At 43.1% G+C, this 24716-nt stretch overlaps 1 protein-coding gene across 1 annotated transcript in view; it reads right to left on the reverse strand.

The window, feature by feature from the left end:
• The window catches only part of SLC12A2 (solute carrier family 12 member 2), a 65824-nt gene extending 50021 nt beyond the window's left edge, over positions 1-15803 (reverse strand). Inside the window, exons 1-2 of the mRNA XM_056848036.1 lie at positions 15051-15803; positions 292-411 (exon numbers count right to left, since the gene is read on the reverse strand). Coding sequence (XP_056704014.1) covers positions 292-411; positions 15051-15776 — 846 coding nt within the window. The 5' untranslated portion in view covers positions 15777-15803. The remainder of the gene's footprint in view (positions 1-291; positions 412-15050) is intronic.
• Between the last annotated feature and the right edge of the window lie 8913 nt (positions 15804-24716).

A 24716-nucleotide genomic window follows, 5' to 3' on the forward strand; every position in this document is an offset into this window, starting at 1 on the left:
CCGAGGTATAGCTCAGCCCAAGCAAGTGACACTTATGTCATATGCAGCCCTCGTAACAAATTAGTTCGCCACCCCTGGTCTACAGTATGACACATTTATACTTCCTATATGCTGTAAAGAGCACCGTGGTGCAGAGTGGTAAGCTGCAGTACTGCAGTCAACGCTCTGCTCATGACCTGAGTTCAATCCTGATGGAAGACAATTTCTGGTAGCCGGCTCAAGGTTGACTCAGCCTTCCATCCTTCTGAGGTCAGTAAAATGAGATGGGTAACATAGCATAGTTCTACTCACCAATACACCTTTGATCCAGCCAAATTTAACAACGCCTTTACTATCAGCAGCATAAGCAGCAGTGGCCTCGCCAGTAGGAGTTCCTTCTTCTCCATTTGCATATCCATCTTCAAAAGGTTCCTGTAGCACAGCAAAATTGGGATGGAGAGAAGGGACACAGATATTGAGCATAGGCATGCTTAAAGTATATTGCAGCTGTTTAACTGTTTTTAGGTTTTCTAGGTGGTTTGGCTTGTATTTTTGGTTCAGACTGTAGTGCTAATTTTATTGTTGTGATGTGTCTCAGGCACTTGTGGTAGAAAGGCAGTATTGTAGATGTTTAAAATAAATATCCTACCACAAATGAACTCTGGTTTGAATATGGCCTATGTTTCAGACTTGCATACAAGTTGAAGAAGCAACAGTACATTAAAAAAACTACTTTCATTTACACCATTAGCAACATAAATAAGATTGGGTAAAATTATTCAGTGTTCTTAGTTGAAAATTATCAAGGATTATGGAATAGAGCTGCACACAGTTCAAACCAGCTGCTTACAAACCTTGAATTGTACTTGTCAACTCTGTGAATTTAGCATATTTCGAAAGAGTGGTTCTAACCTAAGGACCATGAAGTGAAGTCGAAGCAATTTTGCTAGAGTAGCTTTGAGAAAACAGTGTAGTCTTGGGTCATTTCCATTACCCAGTACATTTTAAACTTTGTTAGCAAAACCAAATCTGGTATAAATCCTTAATTTATAAACCAATTACCATGGTTCTAATGCCAAATTTAATACTTCAAATACAAAGCCAAATACAAACATTTCAAATACAAACAGCTTAGTATTATTTCTGTGTAGTGTGGAAAGTTATTGTGCTAACACTGATCCCCACCACAGAATTGGTTCGTTTTCTCACATTAGGCTCTGTCCCATAAGAATAGCCATGGGCATCTTTTTGAGATTCAAATGCTTCAAAACAAAAAGGAAGAAAGAAATCTTAATAGATGTTGCCATTCAAAGTTGAAAGCAAAAAGTATTTATGCTTACAACAGTCTATACAAATTACAAAAACCAATAGAGAGCAAAATATGCCTTTATGATGGCTATAATTTTCCCTAATCAGCCCAGCTTTTTCCTGACATAATGGCTAATTACAACTTGAGAGAATCCCAATCTAGGTAAAATTTGTAAAAAAGTCTTTCAAAGTTAACTATCCTTACATCCAGTTAAATAATATTCTATGTTCCTTTTATTAGATATACAGATTCAAATTACAAAATCGTGGCTGCACGGGGCATTGGTAATTAGAATCACCAATGGCATTAAGCTCACAGGGAAAAATAACTGGGGTGGGGGGGAGAGAAAATTGTATCCAAAAGACCTGTTGGAATTAAAATTAAATTGAAAAAAAAATAAAGCTACTGTAAATACAGCAATACTTTGGTGTTAAAAACAGGAATTTAGGAAGCTTTTTTTGTCCAGTGACTATCACTTATGTAGAAACATGTTTTGTGATAAACCACATGAAAACAGAATGTGAAATAAAACTTCTGACATCCCACCTAGTCTTCAGAATATCCCCACATTTTTCAGTGTATTTATTATAATACTGATATCCTGCCTCACTCCTGACACATCCCAGGGGGAGCTCAATATCAAGCACGTTTTTTAAATACATTGATGGCTTTATCAATTGTTAATTTATTAAAATAGAAAATCTTTCAAAGTTAAAACTAATATCCAAGTCAGTGTCCCATTGTAGCCTGTTTGGCTCTCTGTTTTCATGTAACAATTGGGTACTCATGGGCAGTGAGGATTATCAACTAACAAATCAGCAAAGAGTTTTGAATAATATATGAGACTGCATTCTTTCTGTATTACCTTTGTATGACAAGCAGTTTCTCTATATTTATACTTCAAGGTTATTGTTGATTATTACTGGAAGTGGGTGCTTTTCTAAGAGTATCCAAAATGAAAACACTGAGGCACTATGTACATTTGTGGGTGTCACAAATTCCACAAAGATTACACAGTATAGTACTTTTTGTGAAGGACAATGATTTCCTTATTATACATGTAGAAATTTATTGTGTATTAAATTAGTGGGTATAAAAAAGCTTTGAAGAAGAAGAGTTGGTTTTTATATGCCAACTTTCTCTACGACTTAAGGAAGAATCAAATCGGTTTACAATCACCTTCTCCTCCCCACAACAGACACCCTGTGAGGTAGGTGGGGCTGAGAGAGCTCCAAGAGAGCTGTGACTAGTCCAAGGTCTCCCAGCTGGCTTCATGTGTAGGAGTGGGGAAATCAACCCAGTTCACCAGATTAGCATCCACTAATGGGTAGGAGTGGGGAATAGCTCATGGGTAGGAGTGGGGAATCAAACCCAGTTCTTCAGATTAGAGTCAACTGCTCTTAACCACTACCCCACGCTGGCATTCAGTCAATATAATATCAACATTATAAGCTATCACTTTCAAAACAGTGTAACAGCAATGTACAGGTTTTTTAGGGTTTTTTCCTACTACACAACAAATGACTTGCAAAAGGGTTAAACTAATAAAAGGTAACCCCTATTCAATTTGTTCTTCTTTTTAATGTTTTGCACAGAATTTGACAATCCCAACCCCCAAATTTTCAAATGAAAGGGAAAATTTGGGGGAGCATGGGACAAACCTATGAAATAGTTTCTCTTAGAGATCAAGTGAAATGCCACACAAGGCAAGGTTTTTCACAATCAAAATGCATAGCATGAAAGAGTTCTCAAACTTTCAATTTTTCCATTGGAAAAAAATGGGAAATTTTGGAGAGCGCTAAAAGAACATTCCTATGAACGATTTCCTTTTTCAAGTGAGAAAAGCCTTGCCCTTCTAGAGAAGATGATTGAGGGACCAGTGGTGCACTAACTCCAGGTATTTTTGGAGAGCTCATCTGTTCTGCATCCTATTCAATCTAGTTTCAAGCCAGGCTATGGAAATGAGATAGCGCTGGTAGATATAGTTGTGTAGCTGTAGTTGATGCTCTCCATCTGAATGTAGACAAAGGCCATTCCTCTTTGCTGCTCTTACTAGATTTATCTGCAACTTCAATACAGTGGACCACACCATTTTACTAAGATATTTAGAGGCAGAAGCAGGTATCAGTGGATAGGCTTTGAACTGGTTTAAATCGTTCCTTTTGGACAGGTCTCAACAAGCTGCTATTGGAGACAAGATGCCCTTAGTATCCATTGGGATTCCATAGGGCACAGTCTTACCCTCTTACTATTCAACCTCCATGCAAAGTCCTCAGGAAAAATCATTCACAGCTTTGGAATTCCATGTCATCAATATGCTGATGAAGCCCAGCTCTGTATCTATGTAAATCTCCTAGCAATAGGTTAGAGGTCTTCAACAACTGCTTGACCACTGTGGTTTAAATGGCTAAGAGAACAAATTGAAAATTAACCCTGACAAGACTGAAGTAATTCTACTTGGGAAGGCTTGAAAGATTGAGTTTAATTGACTCTTGCTGGCTTGGTTAAGAGCCCAAGGGTTATACTGGATATAGCATTAATGCTGGAGAAACAAATTAATGCTGCCGCAATAAATAATTAAATAATAATAAAAAACTCCTTCCAACTTCACCAAGCCTGAAAGACAGTTCCCTACCTTGACTCAGCCAATCTAACCCCGTGGATCCATGCCATGGTAAAACTGAGATTAGAAAACAATGATGCACTCTACACGGGCTTGCACTTATAGTCAACTTGGCAACGGCATCTGGTGCCCTGCATGGCCTTGGACTCTCATATCAGCAGGACCACTTCTCCTCTTATGTTCTGCTTTGCTCATCTGGGCTTTCTGCAAGTATCTCCCTAAATATAGGCAAGATTAACAATACTTACACTTTCTCTGTTGTGGCCCCTACTTTGTGGAATGGCCTGCCTAAGGTGGTCAGGAGGGTTTCCAAAGCTTGTGTCTTACTGCAAACTAAGTAAAATGGAATTGCTCAAAGAGCTTTCCTATAAAGGTAATGGGGCTGCAATTTAACAGAACAGTTCAGGAAGGTGCTTTATAAAATGAGGGACTGTGGATTATACCACTGTATATAAGGCATATCACTGTGCTGCATGTATTACCTCTGTCATTTCATTTTTCCTTCTGATGTAATACTGTTTTTTTCCATTATATCTACATTCTATATCATGCTAAATATGCTATGCTCATTCAGATTTCAGTAACCCTAGTTATAGTACACTGTTTATCAGATGTCACCTCACTCTGACTGTATCAACCTACACTGTGACTATTCAATATTTTTTGTATGGACTGTTATCAATTTATACTATGTAATCCACTTTGAGTCTCAGCGAAAAAGGTAGACTATACATACAGTAAATTTAATTTGTTCCAAATACATAGTGATCTCGTCAGATCTCAGAAGCTAAGCAGGGTCAGCCCTGGTTAGTATTTGGATGGGAGACCACCAAGGAATACCAGGATTGCTGTGCAGAGGAAGGCACTGGCAAACCACCTCTGTTAGTCTCTTGCCATGAAAACCCCAAAAGGGGTCGCCATAAGTCGGCTGCGACTTGACGGCACTTTACACACACACACATATTAGCTTTTGGGATGAGGTAAGTGAAAGACAAGGTTTTATTCAAAAACATATAATATGAATTTTTTAAAGACGATCTACAGCATTAGATAATATTTCCTACATATCCTGTAGCAGACATACAATGTGTTCAAGATTTTTTTTTCTTGAAACAATAGTCTTTAATGTGTTAAATGACACATTATAAAAGAGTTCTGAAGATAGTCCTACCTGTGGTGACTGTACAAGAGTACTTCTGTCCAAATTATACTTGTTTATTTGTTTATGGTTCAAGTTTTATTTTTTCCTGTTTCTCAGATGGCAAAATTAAAGATATGCAGGTGGGGAACTGCAAGAAATGTGAAGGAGTGGCCATCCCATTCCCCCACCTTTGTTTTCTTCCCTTCCCCTACTTCTGTCTCCCACTCTTTCTCCCATCACCTTTTCTTACTCTCTCCCTTACGCCTGCACTTTCTGCCCCCACCCTATCATTCTTTCTCTTTCTGCCCCCAGAACTTTCTCTTTTTCTGCCCCCACCTCATCGCTATTTCTTTCTCTTTCTGCCCTCCAGCCCATTACTATTTCTCTCTTTATGCCCCCACCCTATCACGATTTCTCTCTGCCACCGCCAACCCATCACTCACTTTCTTTCTGTTCCTTTACCCTATCATTCTCTTTCTGCTCACCATCCCATCACACTCTGTCTGCCCCTTCCTTCACTATTTCTTTCTCTTTCTGTCCCCTACTCCCATCACTTTCTCTTTGGAGTCGGCCCTGGTGCTGCTCCCTGCCTCCAGCACCAGACCTGCCATGGCTTCACCCCAATCGCTGCTGTCATTGCCCATCCCCTCCCCACGTCACTGGCATCATGCTTGGCGCTGCTCCCAGCCTCCATCACCAGGCTTGCAGCAGCTTCTCCCTCCCAACCACTGCTGCTCCCAGCCACCCCCCACAACATCCTCGCTGCCTGAGGCAGGCACTTTGTCTGAACAGGTGGAGACAACAGTTTTGTTTTGGGGGGATTTAAACCCCCAATGTATTTTTAAATTGTTTCTAGATTTTTCTGCAAACTGTGGGGGGGTCACCAAGTTTAGAGAGAAATCTCCTTTCTGCCATTGTGGGCCTGATCCACAGATTTAGGTACCTGCAGATGAGCCCGTGTGTGGTTTTTAGACATATAGATATGTTGTGGTAACATATGGCACAGTTTGCAACTCCTTTAAGTATATTTGATTTTTTTCTTATAGAAAATGAATACATTTATACTTTTAAATTCCATAAATATGTCAAATTGTATAATTTTTTGCACTAAGCTATAAATGACTTATTTTATACTATCAATTCAGTAAAAAAGCATTTCAGGTTTGAAAGTATTGCACCTATTTCAATTTATACCCAAAATTTCCACTTTTCCTGGAAAAACCAGGAAAAAACATTCACATGGGTTTAAATTTTCCACAAATTCTACATATCTGTGCATTTACATATCATATTTTACATATCAGAAGAAAACGGTCATGGGCTCAATTCCCATCATAACCCTCTCCATCACCGCATAAAGAGGCAATATCTTAACCAGAAGAGACTGTTTTGAATTCATATTGGAGGATCTCCGTAGCCTAATAATTCATAAACACAGACAAATAATCCTTCTACTGGGCTTAATTACAGAAAATGTTTTTAAGGATAGTTCAAAGAGCAAATAATACTACCCTTGTCCGTAGCACAATATTATTGTTCTTAGATTTAATGTTCAACTAGAGACATTACTACAACCACACTAACTGCCACAAAGGAGGCATATCTTGCCTACTTTACTCTTGTTAACTTTTTAGTTTGAGTTATCAATTTGCCCTTCACTCTGAGGATGGTGGATCCAATTCTTAGGCAGGTTCTGCACTAGCTGCTTAATCTGGAAAGGACATGATTAATTCTCTCAGTATTTACAGAGAATCCAAATGATATTATAGTCAACATTCTGTAATACAGTGGATTATCCTATTTTTCAATCCTTTTTCAGACCTGTGTGGAATCTCCCATTTAATTTGCTTACACCCGAATATTATCCCAAACTAGGCAATAATATTTGATACAGATAATATATGAATATTAATTAATTGCCGGGGAAAGATAATAATTGGGAAGCGAAGTGTTATTGTCTCCTTTGCTCAATGAAGAAGTAGTGTATGTTACTCTTATAGCTTCCAATACATCTAAACTTCACCATATATTATGACAAAACTGCTGAAAGTGCACAGCAAGAGAGGATACAAGTCATTTGTTGATGCTTAATAATAAATGCAAGCAATATAACCTATTTTTAACAAAAAAATCATCGTCCTAGTAATTTCATTAAATTAACTTTCAAAGTAATACTTCATTTTCCAAAGTAATAACACTTTGAAATTTATTTTAGAACATCTGTCTGACTCCTATTTTTAATGTCTTCTCCCAAAATGGACACTGTGCACAACCTTGCAGAGCCAATATGAATGATAGAAGGAAAGAATTACCACTCAAGATTGATATGGAGTTGGTCAGAAATACCAAGCTCCCCTAAAATCCAGGAGGACTTGTGTGGTACCATAATGAGCAAATGTCCCAATCTTCAAAATGGGGATAAAGAAGGATCTGGGGAACTACAAAGAAGTCAGTTTGGCTTCAACACCAGGAAACATACTAAAACAGATTATAAAGTGGTCAGTCTGTAAACATCTTAAACAATGCAGTGATTAGCAAAGCCAGTGTGGATTTGCCAAGACTAAATCCTGTCAGACTAATCTTATCTTTTTTTAATTGGGTTATGACTTTAGTAGATGGTAGGAATGCTGTAGACTTAACATATCTTGATCTTACCAAAACATTTGACAAAGTCCCCTGTGATATTTTAACTACCAAACTAGTCAAATGGACCACAGCACCATTAGGTAGATTCACAGCTGGCTGCATACTCAAAGAATGCCTATCAAAGGCAAATCATCAATCTGGAGAGAGATTTCAAGAGTAATGGTACAGGTCTCTGTCTTACAGTGCAATCCTAAGGAAGGGGTTCTTATGGCGGGCTCAGGGACTGTGCAGCCACGCCACTTCCTGAGCAGCTTTGTGGCCTGGCACAAAATGGGAAAATGTATTTTTCTCCAAAACCCTGTGTAACTGCCCCATTGAGTTACACGGGGCTGGGTTATGGTTTTTGCATGCACAAGTTCACGCCTGCAAAAAGGGGGTGCTCTTGGGGTGAAAGAGCTTAGGGAGCTTAGGAATGCTTCTTTTTGGGCCAGTGCAAGCCCTTCCACTAGAGAAATGCTGCAGCGGTGGCTGCTCCAGTGCCCAAGCATGGTGCTGCTATGCTGCTCCCTGGCACCACCATAAGTGGCCTGCCGCCAGCGCAGATGCCAATTTTTACCCCGCAAGTGACATCTATGCTAACGCTGGGTCACGCCACCTCCAGCTTTTCACCCCCTCCACCTTCAGGATTGCTCTGCCCGTTGTAGATGACACAACACTGGAAGGTACAGCTAACATCTTTGAACAGAAGTAAAATCCAAAATGGCCTTCACAGGTTGGATAAGTAAAACTAACAACATGAGATTCACAGAACCAAATACAAAGTTCAGCATTTAGGCAAGAAGAACTAAAAGCACACATATAGAATAAGGGATACCTGGCTTGGCAGTAATACATGTGGAAAATATTTTGGTACTTCAGTCAATTACAAGCGTTATATGAATTGGCAGTGCAATGCAGCTGTAAGGAAAAAAGGCTAATGTGATTTTTAGGCTACATTAATAGACTCTCAGTATCCAAGCCATGAGGAGTAATGATTCGACTCCATTCTGTGCCAGACTTCGTCTGAAATAGGGCAACAAATATTGTTGGTAACAGGAGACTCTGGAAAACTCTGGGTATGTTCAGCCTGCAGAAGAGAAGACTGAGCAAGCACATAAAGTACTTCTAATACCTAAAGGTCTCTCACATGGAAGAAGGCAAATCGACTCTGTTGCTTCAGAGGGAAATACTAGATCTAATGGCCTGAGATTACAGAAAGGCAGATTTCCATTGAACATGAGGAAACACTTCCTAATGAGAGTAGTTTGACAATGGAACTAGCTACTGAGAAGTAGGCTCTCCCTTGTAGAGATCTTCAGGTAAAGGATGGACAGCCATCTCTTGGGAAGGCAAGGAGGTTCTAGCTTTGGATTTTCTAGACTGAGCAACTGATTGGCAAGAGGTCTTATGGGCCATCTACCAACTCAGATTCATTTGTGAAATTACAAAAACACATTATTCCTAATGCATATTTTTTTACTTCATGGTTTTAACACATCATACTTTATGGACCCTAAACACTTCAATACATAACTGACAACTGAATCATATACACTAAGCCATGAATCATATACACTAAGCTACAGGTTGCCACATGTTCATCTCAGGCTAACACCAGTTCATCCCCCCTCCTCCAAAATGAGCAATACAATTATTAAATTGCATTTGAGTTACACTATGAATGCTTGGCCTGACTATGAAAGTTGGTAAAGGCAGCCCAACTACACCCACTATGTCCTCAATAACAGAAATAGCAGAAGCCTACCACTATGGTATCTCTCTTCCCACAGCAGCACAATGGTGCTGTTCCTATTTACATACAGTAGAGCTCTCCAGGATACTTTTCACAGGTTTAAAAGTTTAAAGGGGGCTATCAATACACCACAGATATTTTCTCTGTATAGCCACTTCACAGTTTAGTGGGTGACAGTTAAGCACACTGGAACCCTAAAAGTGAATTCTAGAACGACTATGCAGATTAGGAATGAACTTTAATTGACTCCCAATCAAATCTGCCACCTGGGTCATGGCTGAAGAATAGGGCACCAAAATCTGCCCCCTGCTCTAAACACTGGTCATAAGTATTTTGCAGCCTTTCTCACACATAAACATGAACAGCTGCCATTTGTTCTTCTGAGTGAAATGTGAAGTAGCTCTCTTGGGGATACCGCTGCTCCAATGGCAGCAAAACCAACCCTCTATTCCAACGCTGCTAGTTTATATCAGATGAGATCAGGCATGAGGATTATTATGCACAAAACAGAGTACTAATTTTCTTAATTTCCATAAAAGCCATTATCTCAAAATTCAGAAATTACACTGATTCTTTCACAGTGCAACAGATACCTCCTGATAAACAACATCTCCTGATGCTTACCCTCCACACCCTAAAAGGGCAGGAAAGATAGCAAAGAATATGAGGAAATATTAGAATGACTGACACACCAAGAGCTCTCGTATCCTCTGATTTGTTCTTGCAGGTACCATGTGTACCAATTTTCCAAAGTCACTGCAAGGTGTTTTGCAGAATTGATACTATCCAATCAAAGTCGAACAGAAAAACTTATGCTGTGTATATACTAATAATGTTTGTGCTGAACACAGTAAAATTAGGTGCACTGCAACTTACTCTATAGGAGTGATCTTTTCTAAATTTGGGACTCACCTTTAATGCTCGAGAGTTATCACAGGGCCCACTGAGCTACAAGCATATGAGACAAGTCCTGTAATATCAAAGTCACATGACAGCAAGGAGAGATGTTTTCACTAGTGGGGAGGGGAGAGCCATGGCTGGGGAAAAGGCAAATAAGATTAGGGGGTGGGAGGCAGTACCTGAGCCTGCCAGTGCTAAAAAGAATCCTCATTGCCAATGTCTTCATCATGTCATCCTACTGCCCTCTCATTGTGCATGGAAGAAGTGGGAGCAGTCATGATGTCCTTGCCTTCTACACACACATACACTAGCACAGGCTTCGTGCCAGACTAGGATCTGTGAGACCTTTGGTAAGTCATGCTCTCTTAGCCTAACTTCCCTCACCAGGTTGTTGTGAGGATAAAATGGAGAAGGATAGAATATTGTAAGCCATTTTGAGTCCCTGTGTGTGGGAATAAATATAAGTAAATAAAACACCAAAGGAAAAACAAAAAACCCAGCTCTACAGAAACTCACAACTCAGCAGGTGGGATACCATGACCCATAGGTTGAAGGGCCACTGTTCTACAGGACTGCAGGCCAAGTACCTCATTACATGGTAGATCAGATCTAAAGTGGGGTAGGGTTTGACTACAGCCATGATACCAGTGGATGCTCCTCTTCCTGCCTGTCCTTTCCATCATAAAAATTGCCTCACAGACCTTCTATTTGCTATATATTGTACTTATCTATTTTCACCTACAACAGCCAACAGGTTCAGGGAAAGAATTAAACCCCCTTCATTCACATCCAGTCCTTCTTCACTCCAGTGCTTTTTATAATTTGGCCCTGTGTCTAGTTTAACTTCCACTCATGATTTAAACCTAACCTGACAAGATAGGAAAGAAGACAACGTTCTACTAAAGCACAAGATTTGTAGATAACATTGTAACTTAACAAAGGCAGAACATTAATCCATCTCTGAACTTAAGGAAAGATGTACTGTAAATACAAGCATTTGAAGATCCTACCCAGTCTCTTCGCTGAAGATTTCCTATACAAGACAATCAGGATAGCATAGATAGTTCCCCCTCCCCAAATGAATCACCTTTAACAGTAGGTTAGGCTGAGAGGTGACAACTGGACTGAAGACAATGAGCGGCAGGGCAACATGGGGAGTTGAGCGAAATCCTGACTACTCATTTTATCACACTGATTCACTTAAGCTATTTTATGCTTGCCAAGGAGTCTAATGATGATCAGAGCCTCTTTTAGTAAACACCAGGACTAGAAACATATGTTATAGGCATGCAGCGATGCTTTATGTTATCATTCTACATAACACAAAAAACCATGATGGATCTGACCACAGAGGCTGACAAGATATCCAAAAAGCCTACAGAAGGGGCCCAGAGGTCAAAACTTCCCCCCACCCAAACCAGCATTCAGATATACTGCCTCCAAAATGGAGGTTCCATTCAACTGCCATGACTGACAGCATTGTCTGCCTACTTTTTACCCTTATGTTTACCTATCAACCAAGTACCAGATGATGCTTCAGATGACTGTCAGTTCTGAAGTCACCACTAAATGCAGCTGTTAAATGTATATGGATGTAATACTAGTATGAAGGAGAATTTTTAGTAGGCTTCAGACTTGCTTTAATAAAGCAAAAAAAAATTTCTATGCTGTAAACAATTTTATACACATCAAGTATATGAAATGTCACAAATGCATTGAACTGACCTCAAAAGACAATATTCTACTACTTGGAAATAAATTGTAAAGTATGTTAAAAATATTGCCAAATTGTTATACTATTCTAAATACATGGCAACTTGAAAAGGAAGACATCCCACTTGTCAGAAATGACTATTGTCTGTTACAGGTGTTTACAAGAGGTAAACTTAGGTATGGAGTAGCAGAAGCCCATTTCTGATTTAGCCTGTTTCCATAAGTTATTCAGTGACCTCACGTATGACTCATCCTGTTACGGAGTAAGAGTTTCAACAGGAAATCCATAAATACAATAATCTTTCTGATGCACCCTTTACTTGAGATCAGAAATTGCTTTCACATCTTTTCTTGTGGTCGAAACAAGGCCACATTTTACCAACATGTTATTACATGCCTGCAGGTAGATATATATATAGTAGATGCGCCATAAAAATTAATAGCACGGATTTAGTTAGCTATGTGTACTATTTAAAAAGTAACAAATGTCAGTGAGGAAAAGCATCACAGCATTTCTGTACCATGTAAGAGATCTGTAGGCTTAAAAAAAAAACAAAGCATTCCCATTTTTATTTGAGTATCAAAGTGTGCAAAAAGCTGAACTATTTTACTACAAATTTTAAAAAGGTATTTCAGACCCAAATGTAATGGAGAAACTTTACACACTCGCTGTTAACCAATTTATATTACCATTCCCCTATATGACAGACTTGTTGACAATGCAATACTACAGTCAGACCCAGCTAAGTCCACAGAATTCTATGGGTTTAGAAAGGTGTAGCTTTGCATAGGATTCCACCATAATTATCTTGGGTGGGATACAGCCAGCTTTTCCACTGATGAAAAAGTGAGGAGGGACCCCCTTTAATAAGCAGAAGGGTTATGCTGGGGGATCATGGGAACTACATCGGCAAAAGCCATGAGGGATAAGCACTGTGGTAAGGAGAAGAATTGGGCAAATTAAGCAAACATGTTGGCCGAATCCAACCCCTTGTATATCAGCAAAACACTAACAGTCAAATCACTATAACTGTCTATTCACAGCTGCTTTAGACACAGGCAATTATTAGGATCCCAAAGGAAGGTAATAAAGCAGTAAGATTTACATCATGAATAAAGACACTGCCAAGAGTATAAGGCAAGAGTTTGAAGTAGCATGTAATGCCTTGTATTACCGTTAACTGCATTTTGACTTAAACTTATGGAATAATTTCTATAATATGTTACATTAAGGAGAAACATCAGAAGAATGAACAAAATTAAGTTTCCTAGATCTCTTCTATTGAAAGGTTATGAACCTTATTTACAAATCTGAGCAAGCCCAGAAAAGTCTGTGGATCTACACATGAAAATTTGTGCAGAATACAACACTACATCAAAAGAAGCAAGCTGCAAACAGTCATAAACTACATTAAAGAGAATCAGGCACTTGAAAATTCAGGATGAATCCTTTTCAAAGATATGTAAAACAATATTGTGACATTAAAAGTAATCTCAGTAACAAGAAAAGGGCAGCAGGAGGATACACATATGAAGCCAAGATACTTGTTAAGAGACTACTCAGGCCTATCTCAAGGTGACCTTTCCTTGTTGCCTACACCAAAGTGTTTGATTCTCTTCGGCAATCACCAGCTTTTTATCATCTCAGTGCCTCTACATCCAATCCCTTGTTCACACTGTCATTCACCCACAAAGAAAACTATTCTCTAATACATATTCTGATCAAAATTACATAAACTTCAGATTATAGAGTAGATTCTCATATAATTGTTAAAAAAAGTCTATCAAGCAAATGTTAATGATTTGTTGGCTAAGAAATTTAGTACCTGCTAGAAGTCTGTTTATTCACAACTGTGATTGCTTCAGACAACCTACAGACTCCGCTAGGTAGAGTAAAGTCTAATCTCGGTGTGTCACATTTATTAGAAAAGGAAAATCACTAGGGAAACTAAACTGTTTCCCCCAGCTGACCTCATTTGAGAAGTTCCTAGGATATAGCTAAATTGAAGAAGAGCTGGTTTTTATACCCCACTTTTCTCTACCTTTAAGGAGCCTCAAACCGGCTTACAATTGCCTTCCCTTCCTCTCCCCACAATACACACCTTGTGAGGTAGGTGGGGCTGAGAGAGTTCAGAGAGAACTGTGACTAGCCCAAGGTCACCCAGCAGGCTTCATGTGTAGGAATGAGGAATCAAACCCAGTTCTCCAGATTAGAGTCCACCGCTCTTAACCACTACCCCACACTGGACTGATGGGGAGATTGTCATTTCAAGATGCAAACAGTCATCTTTCTTGCAGTTGCTACTACTGCAGAATCTTACAAATGGCTTTTCATGTTTTCCTGATGCAGTGATTTTTTTGCAGCTTAATAAGCTTATGTTCCATGTGTATGCAGCCAGTGCAGACAACTATGAACAGAGACAATACAAGAAAGGTAAAAGAAGGCCAAACAATGTGTATTTTCATTGCATATCTGAGAAAGTCAGGAAGGAATGCATAAAGTATATGGACAGGAGCTTAACAGTTCCTAGTTAAAGCTAATCTGCTTCTGCCAGCCCACACAGATCTGCCAGCCCACACAGAACGATAATGCTTATCTAGTTCTTCTATACTACCAGAATAGCACTTCATAAGTCTGCTACCACTTTGACCACTGGCAATGTCAGATGCACATTTATTTATGCTACATCCATTTTTGCAAAGAAATCTGTACCCAAAGGTAGAGGACTGCAACTTCACCATGTAATACAGTAAGCCAAGGAAGGATACTCAGTGAAGAAGATGTGACTGCCTTCCAATGAGCCTGTCTTGGGGCAAAGGCTTAGTTTCAATGATCCCATGGGCATTACCTTCAGTTCTGCAGTGCCAATGAATTTCAGTTCAGGACCAGAAGTCTGAAGCGCTCGGCATTTCTGCAAAGTCGCTCCGGCCAGTCTGTTGAGCAGAGACCCAGGGGAGAATAAAACGGCACATGGAGAAAGGCCAGAGCATGCTCACCCTCACTCACCTTGTCCAGCTCATCGTGGAGCTCAGCCAGGCTGGGCCGGATGAGCTTCTCCCCCAGGCCAGAAGCCGTATGTCGGTAATAGTCGATCCTCGGCACCGCGTCGATGGTGTTGTGGCCGAAGGTGCGCAGGTAGTAGGTGTTGGTGTGGGTGTCGTAGTAGTAGTGATGGTGCCCTCCCGAGCCGCCTCCCCCGGAGTGGAGGCTCCCCTCGCTCAGCACCGTGTCGCCGCCGTTCTGGAAGCTGACGCCGAACACCTCGCCGCCGCCCAGCTCGCCGGAGCTCTCGTCCCCGGCCGAGGGGTCCACGAAGTTCACCCGGAACCGGCCTTTGGCTTCTTCGCTGCCTTTCCCGGAGCCGTCCCCGGGGGGCTTCGGGGGCGACTCCGCCGCCGTCCCCGCCTCCTCGCCGGCGGAGGCCGCTCGCCCGGAGCTCTCCGCCACCAGGTCCACCTGGAAGCGGCTCTGGCTCGGCGTGGGACCCAGCGGTCTGCAGAGCCCGTCGCCGGCCGCCAAGGCGGGGGCCGGCTCCGGTGACAAGGCGCCGCCGGGAGCAGCCCCGTCACTCGCCGGCGAACGAGGCGCTTCTTCAGCGCCCCCAGATGATGATGCTGCCGCGGCGGCGGCGGCGGCGGCTCCTCCTCCCGCTTTCAGCCGGGGAGAGCCGGGGCGAGGCGCGGGAGGCGGCGTGTGAGGCGGCTGCTGCTGCGGCAACGGCTTCCCCTCCATGGCTCCTCCTCACACGGCAGCAACGCGGGCCGGGGCGATGAGCGGATCCGGACGACTCCGCGGCTTCCTCTCCTTCCTGAGGCGGGCGGGCTGCTGCTGCTCGGGGCCGCTTTAAACTGCCAAACCGGCACCCCGCAGCCGGACTACAGTACAGCGCGACGCAACACGCCGCGCCTCCTGGGCAGGCAGGCAGGCAACCGCCCCGCGCCTCCCCCCGCCCCGCCCCTGCCCTCCCTGCCTCCGTCGCGCTAGGTGATGATGAGGCTGCCGCCCTCGCCGGCGGCGCGGCTCTCTGCGCGCTCCTCTACCCGCCGCGAGCAACCCAGGCTCCCCCTCAGGGTGTCAAGCGGCCGCCGCCGGGCAAAGGCGCAGCCTCGGGGGAGATGGCGGAGGCGGAGGAGGAGGCGGGCCTAGCCTAGCCTAGCCTGGCCTTCTGTTTCAGCCACGCGCTTCTCTGCCCGCATCCGAGGAGCTTCCCAGCGCCCCAAACCGGTTCCTCCTCGCACACAAAAAGGCGCGGCAAAGCGCCGCGCCTCACCGCAAGCGCCGCTGCCGCCTTTCCGCCTCGGGCTGGGAGCCCCCAAGTCCCGGCGGCGCACCGCGGCCAACGTCGCGAGCCTCGCCTCACGTCAGCCCCGCCGCCTCAAAAGCGGTTGCGGGGCGCAGCTCGCCGCCCACTGGGGGAAGCCGGCGACCCTGCCTTCACACGCGCCCCGCTCTCTCTCGCTCTTTCCCACGCCCCTTTATCCCTCTCGTTTGGGCGGGGGGGGGAGGAGGCTGTGAATAGAGAGCGGGGGGGGGGGATATCCTACTTCGCTTTGGCGCCCTCCCTTTCCATCCGACCCCCCGTCCCCGAGCCACGCCAGCCCGCCGCAAAGAGTCCCTTGACCACGCGGCACGCTGACAAGCGGAGCCGCCGCACGGAAGAGGCCGGAGCCGAGCCGCGAAAGTGAGCGGGCCGGCCGCAGCCAATCGCGGCTCTGGGAGGGGTCTTTAAAGCATCCGCTGGGAGAGCGCCGGAGGAGGAGGCGGCGGCGGCGGCCGCGTGGGGTGGGAGGCGACTGGCCGAGCGAGAGGCGGGAGCGGATTCACGCTGCGCTTCCCCTGGAGACAGTCGACGCGAGCTCGGCCGTCCCGCCCGCTTGTTTGGGGGTTCCCTAGGGGCCGTCCCTGTTTCCAGTGATCACTGGGAGCCGCAGAGCGCCGCTTGGTTGTGAGCAGGCCCCACCCGCTCCTCACTGCAGCGGCCGCCCCTCGGCGCTGCCCCGCAACCGCTGCCTGCCTGCCTGCCTGCCTGCCGCTCCCCCGAGAAAAGGAGGACCTCGCACGCTGCCTGCCGCTGAGCTGCATCCGCCTCTTGGCCGAGAGCGAGGCTGAAGGCGGGCGGCGGATGCAGCGGCCTGCTGACAATGCTTGGCCCCCGTCCAGCGGAGAGGATGGGCGGGGCTGGTGGATCCTGACCCGCGGCCCTGTGACCGGGGCCCGTATGAAAGTTTTCAGCCTGGCAGCGTCCCTTAGGGGATAGTCAAGAGGGCCCCAAATCTCGCGAGGCAATACACAGACGCTACGGAGGCTGCTGCTGCTGCCGCCGTGCTGGGCGCCCTCGTTTGGGGCGGTAAACCCAACCGAACGGAGGCGAGGCCTGTTTCCGTGTCAGCTTCTTGAGGCGTTTCCGAGTCAGAAGAGTATTACTGTTGTGTTTTTATTGACTCAAAATGTTTAAGGCCTGCTTTTCTAGTCAAGACAACCCTTCTTAAATTCCACGGTGCCCCATACTGTGAAACAACAAATAAGGAAAAACGAAAAACCAGCAGATTAACACCTCTGACAAACAGCTTGCCCGCTGCCATTGCTATGGCACTGCAATGGTGGGTGTGTTTTAGGGTGCACGGGGTGATAAGCCAAGCAAGCCTGGTCATTGCCAATTTTTAACGGAGAGTCTGGCCCAGGATGTGACCCAGAATCCCTGCAGTGCACGGTTGGCCGAGATGTTGGGGTGGAAATTGTCCCCTGAAAGCAGAAAGTTTGAAAACAACTGGTCTGGAGGAATAAACTCTTGTGCTGGAAGGCAAGGAGGTATTTTCTTGATTATACAAGTTCCTTACTAAGCTTTCAGTGCCATCCTTAGCCTGTTTGCTCAGAACTGTACTCCTCTATTCAATGGGACTTACTCGCCGGAAAGTGTTATCAGGGTTATGCTGCTTGCCATTTAGGACAATATCTGTGTCTTTAGGGTGGCAGCTCTAACCACACTCTTTCTTGGCAGTAAGCCCAAATAAATAGTATCTTTTTTTTTTTACTTTTAGAGAAAGCATGGCTAGGACTGGGTTGTCATCCTGTGCAAATACATGTCTTTCCCATCAAGGATCAAATATGCTACTTCGGTGCATCTGAATAAACTCAGATTATTCCCATTCCCCTAACCTCTTCGGTACTTTTTTTTCCCTGTCAAGTCACATTTGACTTATGGTGACCCCTGGTGGGATTTTCAAGGCCAGTGATGTTCAGAGGTGGTTTACCATTGCCTTCCTCAACATTATGACCCTGGTATTTGTTGGAGATCTCCCATCCAAATACTTGCCAAGGTCAACCCTGCTTAGCTTCTGAGATCTGACAAGATCAGGCTAGCCTGGGCTTTGGTACACTATTAATTTATGATTAATATAATTTATACCCTGCCCAATGGGGATCCAAAGCAGCTTACCCTTTTCTCCTCTCTTCCATTTTATCCTGACAACAACTCTGTTAGGTGGGCTAGGCTGAGAGCATGTGACTGGCCCAAGGACACTTCAAGCTTCCATGATTATGTCAGCATAGTGGCCTGTCAGCCAGCTCCCTGAGTGCTTTTGGGATTGAGTTATTCAAGGCATTTCTTTGCCTGTATCTTGCCATTACCTTTACCTCTAAAATGTGTATAAATCTGCACTCCAAGCAACAAGACAAAGTAGGAACTGGTCTATTTTTAGGCTGTGCTTGAATTCAGATTTTTCCACATGGAAATGTAATTGATTTTAAGAAATATGAGTCTTGAATACAATTACAACTGTTACTTAATAAGTTTTAGGATTATTTTTTTGTCCTATTAAAATGCTTTGAGGCTTATTTTTCTTTTTGGCTTGCAATAACTGTGCATGGACACTGTTCTGCCATTGTGTTGGGTTTCCCACATGGATATTGGATGCATTCCTAAACACACATTGGGTACCCATGTGGTATCTTATATGTGTTTGTATATTAGAGCAAACTTTTAAAAAAATTAATTACAGTAGTATACCTGTGAAAGTTTGCCAGGCAAATCTCATGATTAAATCCTTTTGGCTGAAACACTTCTAAGAGATTTGCGTTGGTGGCCGGATGCAGAGACGGAACTGCTCACTTCAGTGCGTTGGTAGGATTTTTATACTTTTATTTTTTTTTATACACAGCTACTGTGTGCTGTATTTTTATACACAGCTACTGTTCTGTGCCTTCGAGCTCTTTTTACTATTTGATTTTGTCTTGCATGTCAAGACTTCCATTAGTAGCCAAGAGCTCCAATAAAAACCAAAGAGCTAAATGTTTGCACTTTATATGAGCATCATGTATCATTTGGAGATTTAGTTGGATCCATGAAATGTATTATTTATTTAGCTTATTTACAGACTGCCTTTTTCACTGAGACTCAAGGCAGGTTACAGAGAAGAAAAACGAAAAAAAATTAATCACAAACATATAACATCCAGTGAGCAATTTATTAGGTTTAGGAATGCAAAACTGAAAGACAATATGATTAACAATGATAAGGGCAAACTAGACGAGATGGCTTTCAAAGAGCAGAGTCCCCCTTCCTGGGACCCAACTCTATTTCCCCACAGCAGCTGTGGAGAACGGTTGTTGAAAAACTAGGGAGAACCTATTTACACCTGAAATGCTGATGTGTGGGGAGGAAGGGCTCCTGCCTTCTTCCCCTGCCATTTTCCTATATTGAAACAGCACGGTGGGGGGTGGATAGCTCCTCCCCTGTGCCATTTCAGTGTGAGAAAACAGCTGGGGGGAGCAGTAACCCTCCCTCTGCAGCAGCATTCTGAGCCCAAATGGGCTCTTTTATTTTTTTAACAACCATACCCCACAGGTGGCTCCAGGTTCCCCTCATTGAAAACCAGCACATCTAGTCTGGCTCTAAGATGAAGGTATTGTGTGACCAATGCATAATGTGGGATTATAAGAAAATGCAGCAAAAGCCAGATGATACCAACAATAATAGATGATAACAATTATTGCAGTGGACCACGCACCAGTTCCCAGATGAAGATGTTCTTCTGGACTGTTCCATTTTAATACAATTCTGACTGCATTATAAGAATTCCCCCCTGAGCATTTATGTTTAGCACATTTTATGGAATGATATAACTGTGGGAGCCCTCCTGACAGGCAAACTATTCTGCAAGGTGAGACCCACCACAGAGGGTGCACATGAATGGGTGGTTGCTGATCTTATTTGCTGAGATCAGCATTTGCTGAGAGGAGCCTTTAGGCTTTGCTCAGATGAACAGGTTTTTTGTTTTGTTTTTTGCCACAGCATAGCAGGAGAGGCATAGGTATGTGGGTCCCAGGCCTTGAAGTGCTTAGTAAGTGATAATCAGAACTTTGAATTGAACCCAGTAATGGATGGAGCCACTGCAGGATGGGTATAACATGCATGTTACCTCCTGTTAACTGGGCTGTCACTTTCTGAACCAACTGAAGTTTCCAAGTTGACTGTAAGGGCAAACCCATGTAGAGTGCATTACAGTAGTCTAGTTTCATAGTGACCATAGCATGGATGTATGTGGCCAGACTGGCTGAATTAAGATAGAGGGCCATCTTCTAAGCTAGCTGAAGCTGATAGAAGGAGGGTATTGTTGTTTTGCTGCTGCATCATTAATGCTGGGTCTGGAATGATCCCACAGTGGGTCTGCCCCACTCCCACAGTTTAGTCAGCTGGTTACTAAGGGAGGTCAGCAGGTTCTCCCTCTGTGCTGCTACCACCGTCAAAGTTCTCAGCTGCACCTGGGGAGGAGAAAACTAGAGCTATCAACCCATTGATAAAAATAACGAATGAGGCCAACAATCAGAAAGCAACAAATAATTTCAAAAGTATAGCCCCATAATAATACTTTTCTGTATATGCACAGGAACGGTGCTAAAGATAGTCACCAATTAACTAATGAAAGATGACAATTTTCATATAAATATTAGATACCTGTCTTAGGTTGAATCTGTGTAATTCCACACAATGTACAATGAACTTTAGACTGTAGCTGAACAGTTACACACTGCACCTTTTTTAAAGTGTCCCAGTCATGCCACATGGATACTACTCAAATTTCCTCCTTTCTTAATTTTCCCCAAAGAAAGGTATATGGAAACCAATATTTACATCTTTTGTATTTTTCTCTTTGGTGTTCTCTGAGCTATTGTTGTCATATCAGTTACAGAAATCAGTACTGTCAAAACCATTTATGCCCTGCCTCAAGTTCTTAGCTGCTGATTCAGTGTTATGTGTGGAATCTCTCTTTAGTGATCACTGGTATGACAACCATGGCGTCTCTGGTATACAGTGTAACTTCTTTGTTACATGCTTAAAACACTATGGATTCTTTCAGCTTGATGCTGATTTATTACTTTGCCTGTGGACTTTCCCATTCTTCACTTGGCCCAGCAGCAGGATATAGGTATAAATCCCATCAGGTGACTGAAAATGGTTCCCATAAAATAACTTCTATGTCTTCCAAAGAAAGATGCATATATTTTTTGTAAATGTTGACCAATTTTGCTGTGATTCTTATTTATTGCCAGATTGAAGCTTTAACTTCCTGGCCACATTGGTAAATCTTATGATGCCATAATGATTGACTGAGAAAAAGAAACAAAATATTCCAAATCAAGAGTTTGTGTAACGGATTTTCATTTCTTTTGCTTTCAACAGAGACTGTTGGATATCTCATTTTGCAGCTATCTAGAAGACATTTTAAGTTTTTTACTTGTCAATGGGATTTGAAAGAAAATGTCTTTGTGAGATTGTGGATGACAAGAATCAATAATTGAAGCTGTGCACTTCACAGATTGGCCTCAGAATAGAAACCATCCCTAAATTCACCATTATAGCAGTTGGGAATTCTCTGTCATTGCTTCCATGATTGCAGGTCATCATAAACATTAGCCCAGTATGCAACAGTTTTTGATAGATCACATTTAGGGGTGTCTATTTACTGAATTCCCATGCTATTAAAAAAAGCCACAGAATTCTATTTTTAGCCTCATAGTATTGGAGAAGATGCATTTATAAAAGTAAAGGCTAAATGTGTTTGTTTGTGTCCCATAATTCAGAATGGCTTGGTCCGTACACACCAGGGTAGATAAAAATAAACAATTTTAAAAAAATTAAAAATTGATTTTTAAATTTAAATCAGATTTTTAAAAATAAAATGCTTTTTGAGGAAAAATCTATCTAAAGATAGTTTTCTATTTAAGATACATTATAGTCCAAAGGTTATTCATCATGATATAAGGATTAGTTTTCAATTATGTAGCATGAGGCTATTTAGTTAGTTATTTATTGAATTTCTAGCTTGCCTTCCCCAGCCAAAGCCAGGCTTGCAATGTTTACTTTTTTTGGTAAATGCATTCCATTAATTCATTCACAATGTCATGCTCTTACAGAGGTTTCTGTAAGATTATTTTGGGCAATTTTTCTATCTAGAAGATATTATCACAGATGCTTGGTTTTGCAATTCTCAAAACTGTGAATTTGCGTCTGCAAATTCCCCACAACAAAAATGTTATAAAATAAACATACAGAGTTGAGAAAAAGACCTTGATCCCATTGTTCCTTTGCAAATCTATGTAAACAAAATCAACCCTTTACCTCTTAAGTGCTAAGTTTCAAGAATGAATAGAAGATTGTTCGGAGTGGAATAGATCTGCACAAGGAGCTAAGTATGAGGAGGGAGGGCAAGCAGTAAAAGTGAAAGTGAAACCTTTTAAGCTACAACTGAAGTAAAATAATAAGAAAATAGGAACATATTTATTAGATTCATATAATTACTTGGTCAACTCTCTAAAAACCATGACTTCAGTTGTACTAAACAGTCCTTGATGCTGGTACCCAGCAGAACCATTCTCTCAAATTTACTGGTAAAAGGGATATGCAGTGAGATTAAAAGAAATAGAAGACAGTTTGATAGTAAGGATGCCTCTTTAAGTGGTTTTTCCTGCCCCTCTAAACTGTTGATGCTTCTTCATTTGGCAATAGACATGAATCAATTATATGACTGTAATTCTTCCCAATTTTTTGTTTTGAAAATGTATCATGTCCAAGAAAAAAGTTGTCCTGACTAGCTATTCTCTGGCTCATTCTCTCTGACTCTCTCTCACACGCTCATGTACACAGTACTTTTCCATCTTTGAAATAGATTTCTTATTTGTTTTTATCAATGATAGACATATTTTTTCTATGTTTCCATCCTTTTCATATCAGTTGGTTAACCACAGGATGTCTTTTGAACTGGGTATTGAATATATTTTAAAAACTTAAGACATGGACATGGCCAATTTCCCAGTTTTGTCCACAAAAATGTCTGTATGTCTGTGTATTTCTTTCCAAGATTCTCTGCCTAGACTTTGATCATTTTCTTTCAGCCTTTGTACATTTCCAAGCTTTTACGACCATCACCTTTTAATATTTGGTATGATCCTGTGTTTCAGATTTCTTTTACATAGTTTCTAAGCAATATTTCCTGAAAGAAAAAAGAACTGGCAAGATATTTGGTGGAGAAAGCAGCATATTTCACTGTTTGTGCCTTGCCAGATGTCTGTTTTCATAAACACTTCATTGATATCAGAGAACATCATCTGCAGAAATGTGTGTCTTAATATCACCTTGGAATGAACCCTCCAGAGCCCTCCCCCAGTGCCATTCTCCCGCTCTCCAGGGTCTTGCATATGTCTCGCACCAGGATGACTTGGGTTTCTTGGTGTTGTCGAATTATCATATCGTGCACTAACCGCTGTTGTGCTTCTTGCTGCTGCTGCCATAAGTCCTTCATCATTCGTCCCTGTTGCTCCATCATTCGTCTTTGCTGTCCCATCATCCATTGGCTAAGGTGATTGAAATCCATCGCCAAGGAGGGGGACTTGTCAGCGTGCTCCATTGTCTTTGGCTGGGTGCCTGGTGCGGCCAATACCAGGGGTCTCAGGAAAGTCCGACTGCCGCAGCAGCCGGGATATGCCGGTATGCGGGGTGGGGGTCGTTTGACAGCATCCCCTATGCCCGCATTCTCCACCACTGTGAGGTGAGGGGGTCCCGAAGGTACTGCCTTCATCCCCTGGAGAGTTGGTCGGGGCTGAGCCACAAGACCTTCCTCAGCCTCAGACCATGGGGAGGGGGAGTCTGAGTCACTCTCCTCCTCCATGGAAGCCAGGGTCTCTTGCTCTGACTGCCGCCAGCAAGGAGACTCCTGACCGTGCTCCTCCTCAGCCTCCACTCCACTGGCCTTTTATAGGCACGGCTCTCAACCTTCTCCCCTTTGGCCCCGGCCCCGAGCCCTTATTAGGACTGGCCTAACCTTTCCCCAGCATTCCACGTGACTCGGTGAGCTCTCTGGCCCCACACAAGCATGGGCGTGCCCGCCCGCCTCTCAGCTGTTCAGCGGGGCGGGGAACACCCGACCGCATCATTCTAACTCACCCAGCTGGATCCGTGTTGCCCCGCCGGTGCCCCTCTTTGCCAGCTTATTGGCCCTCACAGGGCCCTCCTCCTCGCCTGCACCAGCCAGTCCAGTTGGGTGATCTTCCCCAACCTCTTCTTTCCGTCCGGGCTGCTTGGCTTCAGCCCCTGGTCCTGGTCCCGTCCAGCTCCCTGAGGAGAAAAGAAGCTCCTCTGGTAAGGCGGTCACAGTGGGGATGCTTTGTCTTGCCATC

This window comes from Euleptes europaea, chromosome 4 (assembly GCF_029931775.1).
Source record: "Euleptes europaea isolate rEulEur1 chromosome 4, rEulEur1.hap1, whole genome shotgun sequence".
NCBI classification, from domain to species: Eukaryota; Metazoa; Chordata; class Lepidosauria; order Squamata; family Sphaerodactylidae; genus Euleptes; species Euleptes europaea.